Source organism: Canis lupus, chromosome 8 (genome assembly GCF_048164855.1).
Source record: "Canis lupus baileyi chromosome 8, mCanLup2.hap1, whole genome shotgun sequence".
Classification (NCBI taxonomy): domain Eukaryota; kingdom Metazoa; phylum Chordata; class Mammalia; order Carnivora; family Canidae; genus Canis; species Canis lupus.
The window spans coordinates 75,701,540-75,724,951 of record NC_132845.1 but is presented as its reverse complement, the minus strand read 5'-3'; the positions used below and the strand labels follow the sequence as shown (position 1 = coordinate 75,724,951).

The 23,412-nt window shown below is 47.2% G+C and overlaps 1 protein-coding gene across 13 annotated transcripts in view; it reads left to right on the top strand.

The window, feature by feature from the left end:
* The window catches only part of CALN1 (calneuron 1), a 529,301-nt gene extending 506,543 nt beyond the window's left edge, over nucleotides 1-22,758 (top strand). For 12 of the 13 annotated variants that reach the window (XM_072837564.1, XM_072837563.1, XM_072837571.1 and 9 more), the window contains 2 exons: nucleotides 3,548-3,704; nucleotides 15,355-22,758. In XM_072837564.1, the coding sequence (XP_072693665.1) occupies nucleotides 3,548-3,704; nucleotides 15,355-15,482 (285 nt within the window). In that variant the 3' untranslated portion in view covers nucleotides 15,483-22,758. Of the gene's footprint in view, nucleotides 1-3,547; nucleotides 3,705-15,354 lie in introns of those variants that run through there. The other variant, XM_072837577.1, reaches the window with a different exon arrangement.
* Nucleotides 22,759-23,412: the final 654 nt, after the last annotated feature.

The window sequence follows — 23,412 nt, the reverse complement described above, 5'->3', positions numbered from 1 at the left end:
TTTGGACATCCATCACTTTCATATATGACTTTCACTGGCATTTAATTGGCCGAAGCCTAACGTCAGGGGGCAGGAAAATAGAATCTTCTCACAGGGAGGGGAAAGAAATAATTGGAAATAATAAAACCTATTACAGCCCACACTCTTGCTCACAGATTTTCATTTTCCTTCCTTCAGGCACAAAATATACTCCTCCATCCACAAGGGAAATACTCACAAGCCCCATCCAATTATAACATATAGACTCCAGATCTAGAATCTCATGATATACATTAAATCTGGGTGTGGCTTGGGGTACCTGGGTGGCTCAGTCGGTTAAGCCTCTGCCTTCAGCTCAGGTCATGATCTCAGGGTCCTGGGATCGAGCCCCATGTGGGGCTCCCTGCTCAGCATGGAGTCTGTTTCTCCTTCTGCCCCTCCACCCCAGTCATGCTATATGTGTGTGTGTGTGTGTGTGTGTGTGTGTGTGTGTCAATCTTAAATAAACTAATCTTTAAAAAAATGTGGGTATGGCTCCTCCTGAACTGGAGACATATAAACTGAAAAAACGAATCCCCCTACTCTCCCCTTCTTGTTCCCCACCCCCATCACAATACACACACTCAACATATAAGAAGGGAACAGATTCAGGCTAACCACCCGAAAAAATCCCATCCAGAAAGACAAAAAATGAAGACACATCACCGTCAAAGGCTTGGCGCAATTCTGAAATCTTGTTAAACAGACTTCGGGGTGAGGAATCTTCCTTGATCAGACCCTAAGTTTTGCTTCCTGAAACTGCTCTTGAGTCCATACATGATTTCAAGCATGGCTCCCAGCTTCACCATCTCGGAGATCCATCCTTTGCACTAGTTGCCCAGTACTCATCTGATGAGGGTTCTGGAAAATATGCCTTGCTTGGGGCCTGTGTAGCTTATTCTCCTAATGGCTTGTGGCCATAAAAGGTTGGAAGCCCAAAGATCATTTTAAGTTTTGAATAGTCACCGAGTCTTTTAATTCTAGGCTGTTGGCTCTTGCCCAGTACAGCTCTCTCAAAAACTTAGTCATTTTTAAAATCTATTTGATTTCAATTGTCTGTTGCTAATAGCCACATCCACAATTATTTTGAGACATAACTCTCTCTAAACTTAATAACCAGCTTCCTTGGAGAGTCACTTAACATATTCAGAGGTTTTAATAAGCAACGCTTAGATTTGTTTTGTTATTTATAGCATTTCTGGGTTTTATCTCTTTCTAGTTGAAAATGAGAAACAATTGCTTCTTTCCATTCTGTAAGACCAGGAATTTTTGAGTTGTCTCTATTCTTGGCTTGCAAACCAACAAATTCTTTCCTGAACTCATCTCGCTTTTTTTTCTCTTTTTAAAAAATTGCCAGATAATTTACATATAACATTACATTAGCTTTATACGTATAAGAATGATTGTATATATTGCAAAATGACCATCACAAAAATGTTAATTAACATCCATCCTCACACATAATTACACACTTTTTGCCTTCTAATGAGAACCTTTAGGACCTACTGTCTTAGTTTCAAATATGCAATACAGTGTTATTAACTGTAGTCACCATGCTGTATGTTAGATCCCCAGAACTTATTTATTTTATAACTGAAAGTGTCTACCTTTTGACCCTCTTCAGTCATTTCACCCACCATCCACCCCCCGCCCAAATCTGGCAACCAGCAATCTTTGAGTTCAGGGTTTTGTTTGTTTGGTTGCTTGTTTTTAGATTCCATATATAAGTGAAATCATATAATATTTGTCTTTCTTCGTGTTATTTCTTTCACTCTGAACTCACCTCTTTCTTGTGGCACCCTGTCAGATACAACCAGTTGAAACCATGCTGTTCCCCAAACTTACTACCTAAAGCCACAAGCTCATTCAATATGTACCTGTCCTTTTAGTCATCAGAGGCAATAACTTACCAAATGTTGTGCTTCTGCATAGCATTCATGGGTTTTTATCTTTCCAGCCTCTGATAACATTTTTCTCATTTCTCACCACTTGGTCCTGGACCATCAGATTTTAGAATGTTTGTTTTGGTAGCCTCACTTCTGTGTATTAATTTTTGTGCTATTGACTTAAACCAAGTTAGGAAACAAGCCCAAAATCTCTAATGGCTGATAACAGATGGCATTTCTTATTCACATTACTTATCCTTTATCAGGTATCTGCAGATCTTCTCCACTTTATCCTTACTCTGGGGCCCAGACAGAAGGAACAGCCCCCATGTGAGGCATGCTGTCGTCACAGCAGAGGGGAAAAAGCACATGCTGGAATCGCCTAGTCGCCCTTAAAGCTTTTATTTTATTTTATTTTATTTTAAATTTATTTATGATAGTCACAGAAGGAGAGAGAGAGAGAGAGAGAGAGGCAGAGACACAGGCAGAGGGAGAAGCAGGCTCCATGCACCGGGAGCCCGACGTGGGACTCGATCCCGGGTCTCCAGGATCACGCCCTGGGCCAAAGGCAGGCGCCAAACCGCTGCGCCGCCCAGGGATCCCCCTTAAAGCTTTTCATTGGATGTGGTATATGTGACTTCTACTCACATTCATTGGCAAAGAAAGTGATATGACCAAATTTGATAGAAATGGAGTGGGAGAGTATAGTCCTCTTCCTAGGACAAGAGGAACATACCTGGGGATGCTACACCTGCCCTTTAGCTTCTCTTCCTCATAAACATGGCATTGAACTTGCATTTTATCTTGTTAGAACAAGGTACATATTTTCTTTAAAGATTTATCTATTTATTTTAGAGAGAGAGTGGAGGGGGGGAGCAGAGTGAGAGAGAGAAGCAGACTCTGTGCTAAGCAGGAAGCCCAATGCAGGGCTTGATCTCATGACCCTGAGATCACGACCTGAGCGGAAACCGAGAGTCAGATGCTCAATCGACTGAGCCACCCAGGAGCCCCAAACAAGATACATATTTAAAGCAATATGGGGGAGCACCTGGGTGGCTCAGCAGTTGAGCGTCTGCCTTTTGGCCCAGGGCGTGATCCCAGTCCTGGGATCGAGTCCCACATCGAGCTCTCTGCGGGGAGCTTGCTTCTCCCTCTGCCTATGTCTCTGCCTCTCTCTCTCTCTCTCTCTCTTTGTGTCTTACATGAATAAATTAATAAAATATCTTTTAAAAAATAAAGCAAGATGGGAATGGCTGGCTCCTTGGGAGATATATCATCTTTAGAGACATGTGCATTGTCTGAAGTATGACACAACTCCAAAGGACGTGAGGTGCACAGGGTGTGCAGAGGGGACAGCAGATAGCTGGATGAGTAGGAAGCCAAACTAGCAGGTGGCATTTTTTCCTCCAGGACTCTCAATTGAAGAGGCTATGTTGCACTCACTGTATTCCCATAAGTCCCTCCAAGTTCACAAGTATGCATGGAGCTGAACATGGTAGAAAACCCGCTCACCTGCTACCCAGGAAAGCTGAGAGAAGCTTCGGCAGACCAACTTCGGGGCGTTAGGGCTTGTTGGTCATGCCCCAAGCTGGGTTCTCACCCCTGTGTGCCCGAGACCTTCTCACTCCTCTCTGTCCCCACAGTTCGACATGCAGAGGATAACTCTGGAGGAGTTGAAGCACATTCTCTACCACGCCTTCCGGGACCACTTAACAATGAAGGACATTGAGAACATCATCATCAATGAGGAGGAGAGCCTGCAGGAGACGTCGGAGAACTGTCAAACAGAGTTTGAGGGAGGTAGGTACCCATGCTCCTGCTTCTTACCTGCTTGGGGCTCAGCCCACACCACCACATCTACCACTGATGGAAAATGTGTTTACAGTCAGGGCTGCAGTACCTTGGACTGGAGCCAAGAATCCAAGACTGACGTTACCAGATCCTTCTGCAAAGATGCAGCAGGTTATTAATTTTGTTCCTTTTTTTCCCCAAATTCTGCATTTTGGCAGGACGCCTAGTGACCCTGTGTTTCCTCCAGTGATTCTCTGAGGTCTGTGATTAGATGTGCCATTTGTTATGTTTGCCTTTTCTTGCTGGGGGCCCCACAGAGTGCTACAAACAGCCTGTTTATGCTGACAGCAAATGTGGATTGAGTCCAGTGGCTGCATGACCTTGGCCACCAGGGGTGCCTTCTCGGGGGGCGTATCCCTACCCAGAAGCATCAGGATAATTACATCGACTTCTCAGGACCAGAAATGGCTTACCTCTGTGCTCTCCTCCCTGAAGGTGCTGTTCAGAAAGAGCCCCATTCATGAAAGGACTTTCATGACCTTAACATGGAGTTTCAGAAGAAATAAGGTTGCCTTGGGGCCAAAATATAGACCCATGAGAAGCCCTTTTTGGGGGGGCTCAGGAAAGAAAACTTAAGAAGAAAAAAACCTTCCTACCTAATTTACTAATTAGTAGAAAGTTCCAGGAAAACTAACTGATTGAATCCCTCCTTCCAACTTTGAAAACCAGAATTGCTTTAGCAACTCTGATGCAAAGAAAAAAAAATTGAAATTACATTAAAGCAGGCTATCAGGCTACCTGCAATTCTTAACTCGTTCGGTGCTGAGATTTCTTAAAGGGAGCAAACTATTATTTCTATTCTTTCTTTCTGAACACTAAACAAATCCATGTATACAGTCGGTAAGCTGTCAAATGGCCACCAGAATGGCATTCGGCTGCCTGGTCTTGGAGTTGCCGCATTGGAGCTGGCCGAGCACTGTGGCCAAGAGTCTTCTCTGGGTGAAGTCAGTCTAGGCAGCCACAGTGGTTCCTTCAGACCTGGCCTCCCGTGGGTCCTGCCTGGATGCACCATGTGCAGGATCAAAAGCCATGACAAGAGAAAACAGGAGGAGATGCTTCTACTCAGAGGTGATAAATGAAATTAATCCAAGCCAGGGAAATAAGGAGTGGTGGACGGGAATGGGGGTAAACCTGACAGCAATGCCCCTTCTAAAGACATCCAAATTTAAATTTTTTGAAAATGCTATGAATGGCAAGCATGAGCCAGTGGTGGTCCAGAGGCCACCTTGGTCAGCCCCCACGAGACACCCAAGCTGCAGCATGAATGGCTGTATTTGGAGTTGGAGCCACACAGGAGCAGAATGGGCACCACCAAGGCCATTTGCAGCGGGACAGGCCTGGAGACTGGGTGGGTACAGGGGGGCGGGGAGAGGCAGAGATGGGACAAGAATGTGGGTACGTTCTCCTCGGCGTCCCCAGTCTCGTTCCTCCCTGATGGCAGACTGTGAGTTCAAGCAGTGGAAGCATCTGGGCCTCCAACCCCCCACTGTCAGCGACACTCTTGAAGTGGGTGGGAAGAGTATTTCTGGGCGTTTTGTTTTCCACAAGAGCCTTTGTTTATGGATCACTGTTTTGTGCAGAGAAATGTCACAAGTCTTAGTAATTTGGGAAAGGTCAGACTGCAAGGGGAAATAATCTGAACTCTAAGCAATGCCTTTTTATTATTCAAAAGCTCATACATTAATAAACTAAGGGACTGAGAAAGAGATTTCCAAATAGAAATCTTACCGAGTCTGCTTTAATTGATTCAGATGAATAACATCGGCAACAGCTACCGGGGGGGGGGGGGGGTAACTGGTAACTTCCAGTCACTCTACTAAATGCTTTAAACTTTGTGGTCTTATTTAGTAAGAGAATCATTGCTTTATGATCAGTAAGTACATTGATCTTTTGAATGACTTCTGCAACTTTGATTACATAATCCGTCTTGCTTGTTTTTCATGTCAGAGAGCTGTCCTTTGTGTCTTGTATTTTAAATATCATGTCAGTGCTGTTTGGCTCCAAACACAACCTCATTGCCTTGTGTTCAGGTTTCAGATTTTTCCAATTTTGGATGGGATCGAAGTCACGGGTGGATATATGCCCATAGCCATCTCCTGTTTAAGGGGATTCCCTGATTGTATTTTTGGACAGAGTTGTCTAGGGAGAGATGCCACACAAGCACTGAGCTCCTCCCTGGTGCCCTTGGACTCGAAGAGTCCATTTGAGACTCAGTGGCTGAGCTTCACCTCTTCCCTTCCCACCCAGGGAGCTCTTCCCTCCTGCTCTTGTTAAAACTTTGCTGCGGCAAAACAAACAAACAAACAAACAAACAAAAGAAAACAACTTTGCTGCAGCAAGCGTGTACCCATGCTGGTTAGCTCACCACGAAAGCCGGGAGATCCATGGGGATTGGGAGTCTTGCCCTCCTTATGTCAGAGGAAGGAATCTATGAAAAAGAAAAAACCTAAAAGTGCAGGTCTCTGCCTTAAAAGGTGAAAGGGCACATCGTCTCTAAGTCTCTAAGCAAGGAAGGAGGAAGTGGTCAATGAAGCTGATGGTGTTTGGTGGGGGGGGGGGGGAACTAACAGCAATGTTTGGGTCAAGACGGAGATTCGGGAGTGCAGCACAGCTTTGGAAGTGCTGATTTGTGCAAGCCGTGTGACACGAGCCAGTTAGGCATTAGCAGGAGGGCTTCCACATGCCACCAGCATCGTTTTACATGAGTGATTATACTTTTCACTCTTAATGAATTTTGAGTCTGAGACTTGTACGAAGATGCTCTGGTTCTGTCCACGGAGTCAGGACATACACATCATTCCTTCTAATGAATGGAAACATAAAGGAGAAATAGGCTAGGAGTCCAAGGGGTATGGCCTCGTGATGGGTAATGGAAGAGGTTTGTTTTTCTTTTTCTCCTTTTAATTTTCCTTTTGGCTTGATTTTGTTGTCTTTATTTGTTTGATTTTTAAGTCAACACAAAACACAGATATACACGGGCATGCACACACATACAAACACACACATTATTCACACCTGGCTTCTGGATGAGAAGTTACTCGGATTAAATCAGGCACCTGACCAGGTGTCACCCACCGTGCTGGGTGCTCTGGGCATGAGGACATTGAACCTCACTGAATTCAGGGACTCTCTGACATAACCCACTAGTCTGTCACCTATATGGCCCTGATCCAGTGGGAATACCCAACTAAAAGTATTGACTTTCAGGGGATCTCTGGGTGGCTCAGCGGTTTAGTGCCTGCCTTTGGCCCAAGGTGTGATCCTGGAGTCCTGGAATCGAGTCCCACATCAGGCTCCCTGCATGGAGCCTGCTTCTCCCTCTGCTTCTCCCTCTTGTGATTGAATCATCTATTTGCTCGTCACTGGCTCCTTATTAAGGGTTCACATAGAACATTATACTATATATTAAGTTTGATTTATTGCTTCCAGTATGTTTACTGCTTAATTCATACTGATACAGTCCAGGAGGTAAAAGGACAGGGGAACACTGCCCAGCATGCCAGCCAGGTGCTGGTCTTCTGTTAACATATTCAACTGACCTGTCAGCACATCCCGGGAGATAATTTCTGTGGCCCCACTGGTACAGATGAGGGAAATGAGGCTCAGCAGAGTGCTGTCCCTTGTCCAAAATCAAGTGCCAGGTAAGGATTTGAACCTGGGGCTCTCTGACAAAGCCCTGTCCTGGCCTCTTCATTTGTCCTTTAGCCAGACGTAGGTGTTTCAGATTCCTTACAGAATGACATCCCATCATTACTCATTTTTCATTTCATCACCAGTGAAATCATATTATATTTGGAAGTTGAGTAGAAGCGCAGCAAGTCTGTGTGTGAGCCCTTTCAAGACACATCCCCCAAATGTTGTCCCTAAATGGAATACCAGCTGTCAGATTTTTCTAGACATTCTGACAACACGCACAGCAGAAGGAAGTAAAGCAAAATCATCAACAGGGGAATAAATAGTTTCTCTGAAAGGCATGGCAAAGCTGCTCTGCACCATTCAGTGATGGGAGGATGGACAAATGAAATAAAGTCCAAGGAGGTGACACAGGCCAGGTAACCCCAAGGCATCATTGTGTGGATGTGTGTGTTTCGTTCCCAGCCCTGTGTAGACTAGATATGTGACCCTGGGCTAGTTATTATTTTTTAAAAGATTTATTTATTTATTTGAGGGAGAAAAAAAACAATAAAGAGAGAGAGAGAGAGAGAAAGTGAGGGGAGGGGCTGAGGGAGAGGGAGATAATCCCAACCTTGCTGAGTGCAGAGTCCAATGTGGGGCTCAGTCTCATGACCCTGAGATCATGACCTGAGTGAAAACAAAGAGTTGGAAGCTCAACCAACTGAGCTACCCAGGCGCCCTGGCCCTGGGTGAGTTATTTAAAAACTCTCTGGGTCTTCTTTTCTTCATCTGTCCAATGCAAAGATTGAACAATGACAGTCACATCCAGATTCAACAATTTCTGGGCTCTCTGGAAGGTCAGGAAGAATTTGCAGCCAAATCCAAGGTCACCTGCTCAGCCATTCCTGCTGAAGTTGCAGTATTCCTATCAGGATGTCAAATGCACACCCAGATGGGAAGCCTTGCCCCATCACCTGGCCGTGCACATTGGGTATTTCAGGCCCATCCAAATGAAAAGGGCATAATATGTCATCTCTACCATCTGCTCCTGGTTTGCCTGGTGCTTTGACTTTCCTTAAATAAAACCTGTCCTCCTTGGGTAGAGGTAAGAGGTTAAGGTGTAGCTGAGGTCCATGGCAGGTGGTGAGACAGGAGACAGTTTTCAAAAAGATTTGGGGCTTCAGAAAGGAAGAGATTTGTCTTCTATTTGGGAATCCTTTCCAGCAATCCTGTAGGAAAATTTTCTGGAGCCATGAGTGAGGAGAGATGAGAATCTGAGACACAGGTCAGAAGGCTGGAGACTGTTTTTGAGTCTTCACCTGGCGGTGAAGAACTCCAGCTCTGCACTCTGGACAGGCCTGGCTCAAAATCCTGCTTCACCATGTATTAGGTCACTTGCCTGAGACACTGAAATAGATATTAGGAGCCTAATGTTCTTCATCCGTGAAATAGGAATCATATAATGACCTCATGTGGTTATTAGGAGGGTTAAGTGAGGCAACACATGGGAATATTTTGTGTACTGCTTAATACAATAGTAAGCACTCAACGCAAACAAAGAAACAAACAAATTAGCTGGTCCCTAACCCCAGTTCTGTTTTGTTTGTTTGTTTGTTTGTTTGTTTGTTTTCCTGGAGACAAGCAAGTACCCACTGCTAGCTAAAATGCCACATCTTTGAAGGATGGACAGGGATCAAATCGGCAGGGTTTGAACATTCTTCCTGACACATTCATGCCTAGAGTACAGTCATCGCCAACACTGGACTTACTAAAAATACTGGTCAAGACTCTTGGTTTCAAGTAAAAGAAACTTGACCCAGACCCCCTTAAACTAAAAAGCACTGCCTCAAATAATATAAGAACTCAAAGGGATGAACTCTGGCTGACCTGGACCTAAGGAGTTCTGGTGAGATTCTCCCCTTCTCACCCCCTGGTCTCGCACAGTCTCATTTCCAATCTCTCATCCTTCTTTCTTCTCCATCAGTTTCATTCCCGGGCAAGCTGGCTCTCCCCAAAGTGACAGGATTCCCTCCTCGAAGGCTCCTCTCCATTCCAAGAAGGGGCTGCTATCAATCGTGCATGGCCCACGTGCCTAGCCCCAAACCAAACCAAGAGCTTGGCACACTCTACTTGGCCAGTCTGGTTTGCTGCAGTGGGAAAGGTGAAACGCTGGATTGAGAGGTCCACCAGGTGGACAGGGACAGATCCCCAGACCAAAAGATGAATTTTGTTCCGAGAAGAGGAAAGGACAAAACAACACCTGCTCCATAGTGGAAGCCTCAAAGTAAGACACAGCTGTCTGATGGCCAGAAACTGGAGATGATTTTGTGGTAGAGGAGGAGCCAGCTCCCACCCCCAGAATGAGAGGTGGCCCCTCTTCCTCTTAAAGGGCATCATAAAACATACCAGCCTCCCTGCTGTCTCCTCAGAGGCCACCTTGTCCATCTTGTCTTCAGGTCTTAACTGGGGTACCTGAGCATTCCTGACGAATAAAAAAATCTCTTTCAGAAGCTCTTAACTAGTTCCACTTCAGGCTATGGAAATAATTCAGTTTCATAAAATCATAAAATGTTAGACCTGGAAGGATCACAGAGCAATAATAGCGCCCACACCTGGTAGTTCTGGCTCATTGTGAGAATCACCTAAAATGGGTTTTATATTGTTTTGTTTTTAAACATTCCTGAGCCCCAAGTGCCTGCTGCCAGAAATATCAATTACCTAGCTCTGTGTTGGTGCAATTAATCAGAATTGTCATGATTCTGGTTTGCCTCATTGGGGAGCCAGTGCCTGCAGACCTGCAGCCCCATTTCTAAGAGAAGCCAGAGGGATTGTGAACTCCATATATCCAGGGTCATCCAGCTAGTCAGTGGCAAAACTGTACAGACCCCTGTCTCCAGGAGAAAATCCAAGAGTCACTGCCTGTCATTTGCCGAATGGAGCAGTGTGAATCTCTGTTAAAATGAGAAAGCTAAAGGAGGGATCTGCTGCTAGAGCTCACAAACCCAGGTCCTGTCACAGCAGCCAAGAGCCTGCAGGTGCTCAGGACTTGCTAACAAGCTTTCAAGAAGACTCGAGACCCCACTTCTGTGTGTCCTCCTGTGTCAGCGTCCCTCAACTCACATTTTATCCCCATGTACTTTCAGGGCTCCTAATCTGTCAACCACTAGCCTAGAAAGGAGTTCAAGGCCTGATGGGAAGGTAGACATAAAAAGGATTGCCAGCAGCATGATGCATTCTTGCCATTTGCAGTGTTCAGTTTTAGGTTCCTCAAAAAGAGTTACCATATGACCCAGAAATTTGACTCCTAGATCTGTACCCAAGAGAGCCAAAAACATGTCCACACAAAAAGTTGAATAAGAGTGTTATAGCAGCATTACCCATAGTAGCCAAAAATTGGACACAACTCCAATGTCCATCTGCTGGTGAGCGGATAAACAAAATGTGACACAAAAAGGAATAAAGTACAAATGCATGCTACAGCATGCATGGGCCTGGCTAAGTGAAAGAAGTAAGGCACAAAAGGCTGCATGCCCTGTAATATATTTGCAATACCCAGGCTAGATATATCCACAGAGACAGAAAGTAGATTAGTGAGTGACAGGGGCTGGGGAGGTGGGAATGAAGCATGACATCTAATGTGAGTGGGATCCCTCTTTTTACAGTGATGAAAACATTCTGGAATTAGGTAGTGGTGATGCTTTCACAACCTTGCAAATGTACTAAATGCCATTGGATTGTACACCCTAGAAGGGTGAATGTCCTGGTATGGGAATGCCATCTCAATTACAATTAAATATATACTGGGAGTTAGAGAATCCAAAAATGTAAAAGGACCAAGCTCTTTGAGAGCAACAAAGGAGAAGCCTAGAAGCCTCCTAGGAAAGTAGTTTGGGGTGGGCCCAAAAGAAATGAGAGGCAGGGTCAGCAGGCACCCATAGCAGAAGGAACTGGCACCAGGTCTTGGGTAGCAACGCAGAGTCTTGTGTGGGGATGAGCTGCTTGCCTGAAACAGGGGTTGATGGCAGAGAGGCACGGTGGTTGAGGAGCAGAGGTAGGAAAGGGTAGGAGGTGGTCTGTGGTCCTCCCTAGTGAGCTCAGGAGCTGGATGGAATGCACTTCTCCAGCAAGATCTTTGCAGAAAGGTTGCAGGCACTAGTGGTGCATACTAAGTGCCACTGTACGAAGATGCGACTCACTGCAGCCTGGAATGAATTAATGAGGGAAGGAATCACAGCAAAGTCTGGGAGCACTGCTTGGATATGCATTCCCATGCTGGAGGCTACAGGGAACAGGAGAAAAATGAGCAGACCTTTCCTCCAGCCCTGAAGGGAAAGGAGGAAGTCTTGCATTTCTTTAGCAATTCACAGTTGGACATAGCCTTCATTTTTTTTTATTAGCTCATTCATCTTTGAGATAATTCTTGACATTGGCAGAACAGTTATCACTAGCTCCTTTTACCGAGAGAAAAACTGAGGCTCAGAATTCACTCACTTGCCCGGAGCTGCTCCTAAGTGTGGTTAATAGAAACCCTAAGCCGGACCCCACAGTTCATCCTGGGCTGACCTGTAGTCTTGCAGGGGAAGCAAAGCCTAGCAAAGAAAGTAAATAAAACCCCAAAACTATAACACAGTGCAAATATATGATAGCCAAAGACAGACCTTAAATTACTATCAACAAACACATTAATTCGTGCCGGGTTGCACTCTGTCGACCACATCAGGTATTTGAATGCATTTTCTTTGGATCTTGCAAATGCTGAGCTTTCTATTGCTGAGCAAAAGATCAAAGAGATAGAAGTTTTGAACCTGGTTATTAGAATCAGACCTGGCTCACGCTCCACCTCTGCCACTTGCCAAATGAACTTGGACTCCAGTTCTCCAAGCCGTGGCCTATTACGTGACGGTCACACACCCTGCTCTCCAGGACAGATGCTGTGTAATTTTGCGCATGCCAGGCCTGCTCTGGCGGTGTTCAATAAGCAAAGGGGAGTTTATAAAAGGTTTACAAGAGAGAACTGGCATTTACTGGGCACAAACGATACCGCAGTACCTTCGTCTATCCTTAATCTTCACAACAAGATAGGTTTTACTAGTCCCATTTCATAGATGAGCGAACTGTTTGAGGCTGGGGCAAATTCGCTGGCCCAAGGTCACACAGCCAAGATGTGGAGCAGCCATGACTCAGACTTGGCTCTGGCTCTGGGGTCGTTACTTTTGTACCCTGCTGCACAATTGGTGACAACTTGAGAACCGGATGTCAAAGGACTCTCATCAGGGCATGTTGAGTATTGCAGACTCAAACAATGACGTGTGTCAGAGCTCCCGAGGAACGAGTTAGAAGCGCCACTCTGCTTGCAGGACTTTGGTCTGGGTTCAGATTTGCAGGGCCTCAAGTATAAACTATTAGGTCTCCAGGCCTTTCCTCCTTCCCTATCTCTCCCTTCCTACTGCTTTGAAGGATTTTCAGATCAAAGATGCAGCCACTCTCCTGGGGGATAATCCTGTTGCCCATAACCTTGTTTTCCGAGTGTCCTTCACAAAGAAGAGCTTCAGCCAAAAATTTCTCCCTCAGCGTAATCACACAATTTTTCTTGGCCTTCGCCAGCCCTCAGGACAGAAAGGTAGATGACTGCCTTCAGAAGCATTTTTATGCTGAGGAGCTGCCCAGAATAAATTAGCCAGACCTCAGAAAGTGTTAGATACGCTACTTCCGCATCTTCATTTTATTTTCTGCTAGGGTCCTTATCCTTCTGAAACACCACCTCCCCTTTTCCTTGCTGAGCGCTGGCACGTTTTTACATTTGCTCACTCCTGGGGGCAGGGGAAGGCACAACTCTGCACCAAGGAAATTTTCTTCCTCCAGGTAAGGATTTGTAAGATTCTAAGACTGAGACATGATCAGCAAGTGGAGAACTGAGCCAAAAATACTCCCAATCACCCAAGAGAAGCAAAAGCCCAGAAGATCCAGGATTAAAGATAATAAGACAGCACCTAAGAGATGGTGGCAGAAATAACCAACGAGCATTGGTGACGGAGAGCTGTGCCAGGGAGCCCTGGATCTCTGTGAAATGTGGCTTGCTGGAGAAACCCTCATGGTTGATATAATTTTTAGAGACCCCTGGACGACTCCCTGAGACCCCTTCTCTCAGGGAATGCTCTGTTTGTCCTTGGAACATCCCAGGCCTCCTACTTCTTCCTTATTATTTCCAGGGACTTCAGAGGAGCCACTGATTGTCAAAGGGAAGACATACCTGAAATTGAACCATTTTTAGGTTCTTTAAAGGCATGTGGCCCCTACCTTGACCTTGCTCTTTTGCCAGTCTTCTTTCCTCACAGAGAGAGACTGCAAGTAATATGAAGGGATATTGTATTTCTTTCTCCCCCTTCGATGATCTGGCCTAAAGAAAAACCACTCTCCTCAGCTGGAAGTTTGCAAAGGTAGAAGGACCCCTTTTCAAAATGGAGAGTAATCTGAAAATGTTCTTCTGTCCTGGTCCTGGGTTTCTTAACGTCTGAATCTAAAGAACCATCTTTCCCAGTGCCTCCCACCCTGTGTCCCTAACACACACACACACACACACACACACACACCCCTGTCAGGTCCCCCAGCAACTCAAACTTCATCAGATTCTTTACTCCCCACCGTCCTAATGAATCAAAAACTCTGGGGCTGGGGCCCCACAATTCCCTAATCACTTGGAGAACTTACCAATTCATGAATTCCTGGCCTCCACACCCAGAGATTTTGATTCGGTAATTCTGCAGTGGGACCCAAGATTTTACATTTACATCAAACTCTGAGATGGTGCTGCTGCTGCTGGTCCAGTGAGTAGCTCTGGTGTGCACAGCTTCCCACCTGCCTCCAGGGCACAGATTTCTTCCATATGTTAAGTGGCAAATTGTGTGCAAAAATCACGGATGGACAGACAGATGGGAAAGGGGAATGTGTAGACTAATAGAAGAAAAAGCAAGAAAAGAAGTTCTGGCATGGGAAGCAATGCCTGGAAAAGAGACCTGTTCATCCTCAGCACACTTTATCAAAGCTTTTCTTTCTGATTTCCATTTCCCTGTATCTGGTCTGTATTACTTTCCTACTGATTCAGATCTACACTAATGGCTCCTCAAGGGCTTTCTAAAAATGATGGTACAAGACCTAGCCCAACAAAAAGGATTAAGAGAACACAACCCTAGGATCCAAGGTCAGACCCCGGGTGCAACAGGGCACGGGGGCAGGGACACCCTGCCTCTGAAAAGTCTGGCAGGGTTTTGTGCCTCTCTCCATGCTTCACATTGGTCCTGTCCACAGAGCATGTGGTCTCCACTTCTCAGATTTCACCAGAATCCCCTAGTAAATGTAGATCACTAGCCTCATCCCTGGAATTCCTGATTCAGTAGATTGGGCATGGGGTCTGGCCTGAGCACCTGCATTTTTATTAAGTCCCAGTGATGCGGATGCTGCTTGCCTAGGGACCCCAGTCCAGAACCACTGGTATGCACAGCCAAAATAATACCAGAAGGCATTTAGTCATTTTCACCAGCAGCCACAAGAAGAGATCTGGGAGGGTAAGTTGCTTCCCGCTGGGTGGGGATAAGTAGGGAAGCATCAGAACCTCGCTGTGTCAGCAAGAGCTATCTCAGAAATGGGAGCCCGGTGTTCTGCAGGAAGGGACACAGTGATGCCTGGATGATGCCTTTTGTGAAACCCTGAAATGTTCCATATTTCTCACTCAGAAAGTCACTGTAGGTCTACTGGGCCTGGAAGTTTGTACCTTCCTCTGAACATCTCATCTCTCATGGTTTTTGTTATAGAAGCTTTACTGTTTCGAACCATTTGCCAGAAGAGGTGCTGTCCGGCCTCTGAGAATGGTCCCAGAGATGCTTGTCCATGTGACCGCTCTTTGGCCTATGAACTGGGCTGGTGGAGGAGGAGATCAGCCTGTCTCACTGTGTCATTTCTCTCTTCTTCCTCCCCCCCCCAACCCCAGTGCATTCCCAGAAACAGAACAGACAGACCTGCGTCCGCAAGAGCCTCATCTGCGCCTTCGCCATGGCCTTCATCATAAGCGTCATGCTGATCGCGGCCAACCAGATCCTTCGGAGTGGCATGGAGTAGCAGCCTCCCCCCATCGCACTGCGTCCCGGCTCACCGCGCATGTGCATGCCCTGCGGGCAGACTCTGTTCCTCCACGAAAGCGGGTATGGATGATGCAGACATGGCACAGTTCAGTGAAGCGCCCAAGGCTGCGGGGCAACAGGTGTTGCGAATCCACTTCATCTCCTTGGCAGGGACACAAAAGGGCTGTCTTAAATGCTTTAATGGTTTTGTTTCCTAATGCAATAAAATAGCCAGGAGTTCCCAGTGACTGCATCATTCACCCCTAGGAACTCTGAAGAGAGACTTCATTTTCATCTCGGAATATTCCAGTGGCCATCCAGGTTGGTGGTGTCAGAGAGCAAGAGAGAGCCATCGACATGCAGTCATCTCCATGCCCCATTCTGTCAACCCAGGGGTCAGCTGAAGACTCCCCGCTGAGGAAACCCTCAGTTCCAAGAAGCTGACTTCTGGGTTGCCATGGAAGAGGGGGCTATCCATCCCATCCCACCCTGGCTTCCTTCCTCCACCCAGTGGAGCACCCCCCCCCCAAGGCGTGAGGGGAAAGCCATCGAACGGGGTGCAGTGCCTGGCAGTCTGCAGGTTGCACCCCTTGCTTCCGTTCTTACTGCCTTTTCTACAGGACTCTGGGCAGAGTTGGGGAGCTCTCAGTTTCCGTCGGCACTTGGCTTTCTGTTCCTAGAGCCCATCGCGCACCAGCATTTTGGAATCTGCAGAGAGCCTTTCTCCCAGCTTTGCCACCTGTGCTGCCATTAGTGGAGAAAAAAAAAAAAAAAAAGAAGCATAATCGTGGGCATCTCTATAACCTAGACAGTAGACAGACGTAGACATTGGGCTTCTTCATGTGTGATGTCATTCTTTCCTAACCGCTTACTCCTGATAGAAGCTTGTCCTCTGACATGCATCCCTGCCTCTCTGGGGTGGGCCAGGTAGTTTCGGGGGGTGGGTGCCGGAAGGCACTGAGACCAGTGGGGAGGGGGTGTTGCAGCCCACACCCCAACTGCCAGGAGTCCTGGGACCTGAACCCACCTCCATGCCCGAAGACCCCTGTAATTCAGGTCCTTGAGCATCCTACCTTCTTTTCATCTTAAAATTTGCTTTGTTAGTCTTCCCCAGATGAAAAGAGAAGTACCACCCAGAGTGATCTTTCGATCAAACTATTGTATTTTACATAACCTCTTCCAGCACCCAGATTCTACAACTGACTCCTATTCATGAGGAAACAAAATATGCGAATCAGCTTAGCCAACACAACAGGTGACTCGCTCCTGCCTGCAGAATACCTGTGCTGGGGAAGGGGCCGGAGTCCGGGGGTCCGTGTTCAACGCCATTTCAAGTCTGTAATTTCCCGACTTCTCCCAATTGCCGTATCGGCCACCACTGTTGATTCAAGCTTGCATAGTCTGATTCGCCGATTCGATGTGATGTTTTCCTTTGTACTTTTCAAACTCGGGTCTTTATTTCTGTAGTAGGATTGTTCTGCCCCTCTTTCTCCCCATTGCATCCTTGAAGCTACATGCTCCCTCTCCCCCTTTCTTCCACTATTGAGATGCCACAATCTTTCTTCTTTAGGTTTTGCAGTGAGGACAGGTATGTGTCCCCTCCCCGTGCCCCAGAGTCCCTCCCGCTGAGTTTTGTCCCTTCCTGCCTTCTCTGACTTGGCCTTTTAGGGTCTTTTTCCGCCTCACCGCTGCAAGCACTTCAGGCAACAGCCAGCGGGCAGCTGTAGAAACTTCCTCACTGTGGGAGACTGCAAATATTCATGATGAGCACAAGTAGAACTAGGGTTTGAGCCATATTACAGAGGATGGAGCAGGTGTGAGCTCCCAGGAGCCTGGGGGTTGAGGGTCCCGCTGGGGAAATGCCTGGAGTCCCGTACATCCAGGCCAAGGAAGGCAGCAGCCTGCCTGTCCCTCTCACCCACCCTGCCCTGCACATCTGCCTCTTCTCTCTCTCCCCCTGCCCAACTCACCATGGTCCTCAGGATTGGTTTCCAGAACCAGGACAGGTCCAAACACAGAGCACTAACACTTCAAACAACTTCGTCATTAGTTTTTGCCCAAAGCAGCTTACCTTCCCTCCCCCTCAACTGGACTTGGACAAGAAGGACCGCCTGAGCCACTAGACCATGTCCTCCGGGGGGGGGGGGGGTGTACAAAGCGGATTGAATAGAGACCCCAGGGGATGATTCCTAAAGGAGCCTGCCCCATGAGAGGGGATTGCGATGCTTCTTCAAGGCTGGGTCTGCAAGTTCTTCCACTTCTCACCGGAGAGCAGAGAACGGGGTCCCCAAACGATGTGAGGCTTAGAAGAGATTGTAGCCATGAGGCAGGGGCGAGGGTTAAGCGGAGCCCTGGAGAGACAGCAGCAGCCTGCTCAAGTCCTCAGCATCATCTCCCTAAAAAGGACCCATCGCCTCTCCCAGTGACCAGCAAGCAAGGCTGTCTCACCCAGGAGGGACTCGAGGAGCATGTAAGGATGGGAGGATGAAACAGAAGCTACAGAACTCTCCTGGGCGGCCTAGAGCTGACCTCCCACGTGGTGGCCTCACACACGGCACCCAGGGCCGGAGGTGCGGGGAGACAACCCAGAGCGAATTGCATTCCTGAGACCTTGGGAGCCAGGAGCTTGTCGTTGGGATATGACCCCTGGCTGCCTCGCCTGGACGGTGTGTCAGAGGTGTTGGGGTTCCTTGTATGGCCTACGATGTTGACTTTCCGCAGCCCCACCCTGGGTCCCGTCCACATCAGAGCTACTGCGGGGCCCTCGCCGTGGCACTTGTGATGCTCATGGGTAGCGCGCGGCTCCTTCTTGCTGTAAGAATGGGTGTCCCAGGCCACACAGTGGTGATCGGGGAGGCATTTGGCTTGGGGGACAAGGAACCTAGACCCTGATCCCCTTGGCTTTATAGAAGGCTGTCTCCTATCACCCCAGAAGCAGACAGGGCCCCCAGACAGGACCTAGCACGGGAACTATTAGAAGTGGCTTCCAGAATGTGCATGGGTCCCACGTGACTGATCTGTAGAAAAAGGGGGGATGGTGTTGCCATGGCAACACTTGCATTCCACCCTGGGTTTGCCCAGGCACACAAAAATAGGGAACATTTTCTTAAAGAACACTTGGGCTCTGCTTGATTGCAACCCAATTCCCTGCACCCACATCCCACCGGTGGAGTAAATTACACTCAAGAAATCTGGCGGTTTCTCCGCCTTTTCTTGTGTTTTGGAACCACCCTTCCATTTGCTCTGGGAACAGGAGCTACCTGAGCACCGGGTGGTTTCCTCCCCACTCCGCTGCTCCCCCCGCCACACTTCCCAGGGCCCAGAGCGAGGACCCCTTCATCTGGGCAAAAAGGCAGAAATGTCATTTGGAAGGCAAAAAGTATTTTAGGCTTCAGTCTTTAAAAGCATCTGTTTGCCTGTTGAGACGCTCTCCCACAAGCCAGAAATGTGAACTGAGGTGAACTGAGGTTTACATGTGGTCTTAGGCAAGCTCAGAGGCTTCAGAACTTTCTAGGTGTTTTATTTGCAGAGAACAAGATGTGTACCACGAGATGTGTTCTTTCTCGATAGCTGTTCCTGTCTCAAATTTCACATGACAAATGGTCTGTCTCGTGGTTAGCCAAAAGAACCTAGTGAAAGATGGCAAGCTCATGTTGACGGGAATGCCCCTCCTCTCCTCCCATCTACACAATCACAGAGTGATATATCTAAGAACGCAAAAGAGAAATTTCTCTTTTATTCCAAATGCCTTCTCTAGGCTTAAGTCCAGACTCAGGTTATAAATCAAAGAGAGTTTTGCTCTTAACTCATAGCTGGCAGCCTCCCTGGGACCATGACAAGAAGGGGAAGGGTGTGACGCCAAGCACAGGTCCTTGGGTTGGCTGGCCTGGCCACGTGTGGCTGCATGTCACGAAACCCCGTTCCGTGATGCCATTCCCCTCCATCCCCGCGGAAGCTACTGAGCTCTGCTCTCCCAGCTGGAGGTCCCCAACCCTACTGGGTCATTTTACTGCACTATTTCTCCAAAAGCCCATAGCTATAGTATTCCTCACCCTGCTCCACGGAGATGTAGGGAGATCTGGAACCCCGCTGCAAAGAGGGCCCTGTTGTTCTATCACGCCATGATGACACACGGGCCGAGCCTAGGCTTCCAGACTTTGGCACATACTGCTTGTATTCCCAGAATGACTGACTGGAGAACAGCTGTCTGCAGTGACCTGAAATCAGAACCTTGCCGTTGGCCTCTTCAGTGATCCTCGCAGGGCTACGCGTCCATGACCTAAAGGCCTGGCCATAGCCATCTTTCTTCACCACCTCATTACTCAACTGTCCCCGAGGGGGGTGGGGAATCCATCAGAAATAGAAGAGTACGTTATTCAACAGCTGGGGTTTTCAACTTGAGTTATTTAAAGCGATGGTAAAGTAGAGGAGGATTCGGGCTGCCCCCTATAAACCTTGTCTCCATGACAATATAAACGTCAGAACTGTTCATCTTCACTTCATACTTCCTTTGACTAAGTCACTCAGGGGACTGTCCTCGGTTATGTGGCCTTGCCAGAGACGTTTGGTTTGGGGAGGAATAAGGTCAAATGCACAAACCAACCAAACATTTCTTAGTATCCTGTGCTCGCTGCTAATGCGCATGGCCATAGCGCATGGCTATGGTTTCTACTTTATATTGGTTTGGGACCCTCTTAAATGGGCATGATAACAAAACTCGGAAAGTCTTCATGGCAGAATCAATTTGATTTCATTGGCTTGAAATAATAGCCACAAAGAATCAAGTTTCGCCAGCCCCACAAAAGACAGTGCTCTGAAACTGGAAATGATTAGCCCAGCCTCCTGCCACCGCCGCCCCCCCCCCCCCGCCCCCGCCCTGACCTTGGGTAGCTTATGGGTTGAACACCCATGCTGGGCGTGGCTCTCATCCACCTCTTTTCCTTGAACTTGATGGGCTGGCTTTCAAAACAGTGCTTCTCACTTGGACGTTATCGTCCAAGTGAAAGGGATGCAGAGGCTGGAGTCTTCCAGGGGAGTAGAAGAGCAGGTTAATTAGGAAGGAATATTCCAGGGAATGAAAAATTCAAGTGTGCTGTTGCTCCATCCCTGGACCTGTGAGAGAAAAAGAAAAAATGTGAAGGGCTGCCGAGGCTAGTCTCTGGACATTTCCTGTGTGTGTCTGTGTGTCTGGCCTACCCTGGTGACATACCAGGGACAGAGTGCCACGGGGCTGCTGCCCATCAACCTGATCGCAGTGACACACATGGCAAACATCAAGGGGAGGCTGGTAGCTCACCTTCCCTTGGGAGATGCTGACATCTGCCAAGCTCAAAGTGCCTCTCCCGGGGCTTTCTGCCTGTTGAGCTGAGGCCAGGAGAGCAGAGTTTAGAGCCAGAAGTATGGGAGTGCGGTCACGTGCAGGACCCCACGTACTTCTGCCACCCACCAGCCTGGTAATTTTGAGTGACGTTCCTTCCTGGCCTCGGGTGTCTCGTCTCTAAAGAGGAAGGGTAAACCAAGAGAGCCCTCCCACGGTGATCAGTTGGTCTGAAACAAGTCAAAATGACGCCTAGACTTGAGAGGGTCCCTATTCCCCCCAGGGATTGCATTAGGGACTGGCAGTTTCTTCTTGAACACAGGTCCCAAGAGGCAGTTGTAATAAAGTATCTCTTTTGATGTCCATTGTCTATAGATGAAACAATGCAAATCAGTTTATGTCAAATGTGTGATGTCTTGCAAGTAAGAGGTTTTGTTTACTCCCTAAGTCTTGCTGACTCAAGGGAACATCAAAGATGGGCTCTCTGTCCTTGTCTTAGCCAGTGCGAAAAGTAAGGGGGTTTGATCACTTTATTGCAGATCTTGTGCATCAGAATTCATGAATGAGTGGGCTGAAACAAAGCCAGAGCCCAGGAAAAGATGTGTGTTTCTCCATCTGAGAAAGCCTAACTGGAAGCTACTGACTAAAAAACACAATTTCCTGTTCCTCCCTCCCTCCCTCCCTCCCTCCCTCCCTCCCTCCTTTCCTCCTTTCTTTCCTTCCTTCCTTCCTTCCTTCCTTCCTTCCTTCCTTCCTTCCTTCCTTCCTTCCTTCCTTTTTTTGTCCTGGCCATTCCAGTATATGTGATCGTGGCTTATAATTATTCGTAACACTGCAGAAGGAAGAGAGTCACTGTCTCATGATTGTCAGGAATAACATTAGCAGTCTGCGGAGACCAGCCACTGCGATCGTCTTTTGAAGGCTGAGGGATGCTGAGCACAGATGCCTGGTTTAGATGCACCCCAACCCTGATGAGGGGTGAGAGCAGGACAAGAGTGGCTGCTGGACCTATAAAAGTCCCCAGTCCTTCTGCCCCATGACAATGTAACACCCTGGGTCTCTGTCCCTCTTCCTCTTCCTGAAGTGGACTGAGGTTTTTATACAAGCCCTACTGATCTTCCCTGGAAAGACCCAGATTGGTCAGGAAAGGGTCCTCTCAGCTTGGTAGAAATTCACACAAGCCAGTGTTTCCCAGCTCTCTTCAAGGAAAATCAACGAATATTCTTCCTTTCTGACCTGGAATTCTGGTTTCAGGGGTCTTTGAATGGCTTCTTAGTGGGATTTGATTCTCCCCGCCCCCCAATTCTGAATCCAGCAAGAAGCTCTTTCTCCAAGGACTAACCAAAGACAATGCCCTTGGATGGAAATCAGATCCAGAAGTCTGGCCAGGCAGTGGGCTGGCAAACTGTCACCTGTTGAGTATGGGGGAGGGAGGGCTCAGTGAGCCTGGAAGTCATTAGACTTGAGACGTGACTTGTTTCTCAAAGCACAGTATAGTTAGTGGCTGGATGCGGACCAGAGCACAGCTGAGGACTCTTAGGACCAGGACGCCCAGAGCCCGGCAGCTCTCATATCCAGAATGGGCCATTAAGACTGAAATCCTGGGTCACAGTCTTCCCATTTACCTCATTCATGTTCCTTTTTTTTTTTTTTCATTCAGTATTAGGTGATGATTTCTGCTAATAAGTGATGAGAGAGTCAGCAAACTAGTCAAAAGAAAATCTTTATATAAAATGTAAATATTAATATAAATTAACTTGGCATGCAACTTACTAATCCAATGAAGTATATATTATTAATATGTTCTTTTAGTGTATAAAGGAAAACTGACTGCCATATCTACCAGATGTTTTCTGTAACCAAACTTGTCTGTAAATATATAATCTGTATAAAAAAAGAGTCTAATTTACCATTATTTATGCAATAGACGAAAAATAAAAGTTTTTTTTTCTTTTGAGGAGAGATTCAGTTCATTATCTGTGGTATGATTTGCAAACCTGTCATGAAAATTCATGCCTGTGACCCTGAAGGGCAACCAGATCCATTTGGATGACAGTCCGGCATCCCCCGCTTCCAAGAAGCAACCAGAAAGGAAGCAGCTGGGGATCTGGTCTCCTGGTGGGGCTTTGGAAGGGGATGATTGACATAAGGGGAAATCAGCTGACTATGGACCATATGGTGAGAAATATGAAACATCTCCTGGCCGGCGGCAGACATTATAATTAAGAAAACTTTGCAGACACCGAGCTAATGGTGTCATCCTTTTGGGATTCCATTTGCCAAATTCTTCCCTATGCTAGCATTCAGGAATGGCAGAGCTTTCCCTGAATCTGGAATAAGCAATGTTATTCGAGCTTCTTAGGCATAAAAAGAGGTATATGTTCCCTGATGTCAATGAGGAGACATAGAGCACCAAAAAGTTAAATGGCTTGATTAAGGGCCTGAGATCCTGCTTGAATTGGGGCCAGAACCTCGGCCTCCTGATCCCAAACGCCATAAGGGCATCCTATATTTACTTTACTTTTCAAAAATATTATCACACATTTTCCCAAATGCCTTGTCCTTAAGCCAAAAAGCTGAGTTTTCATTTGGGAAGAATCTCCCAGGAGAC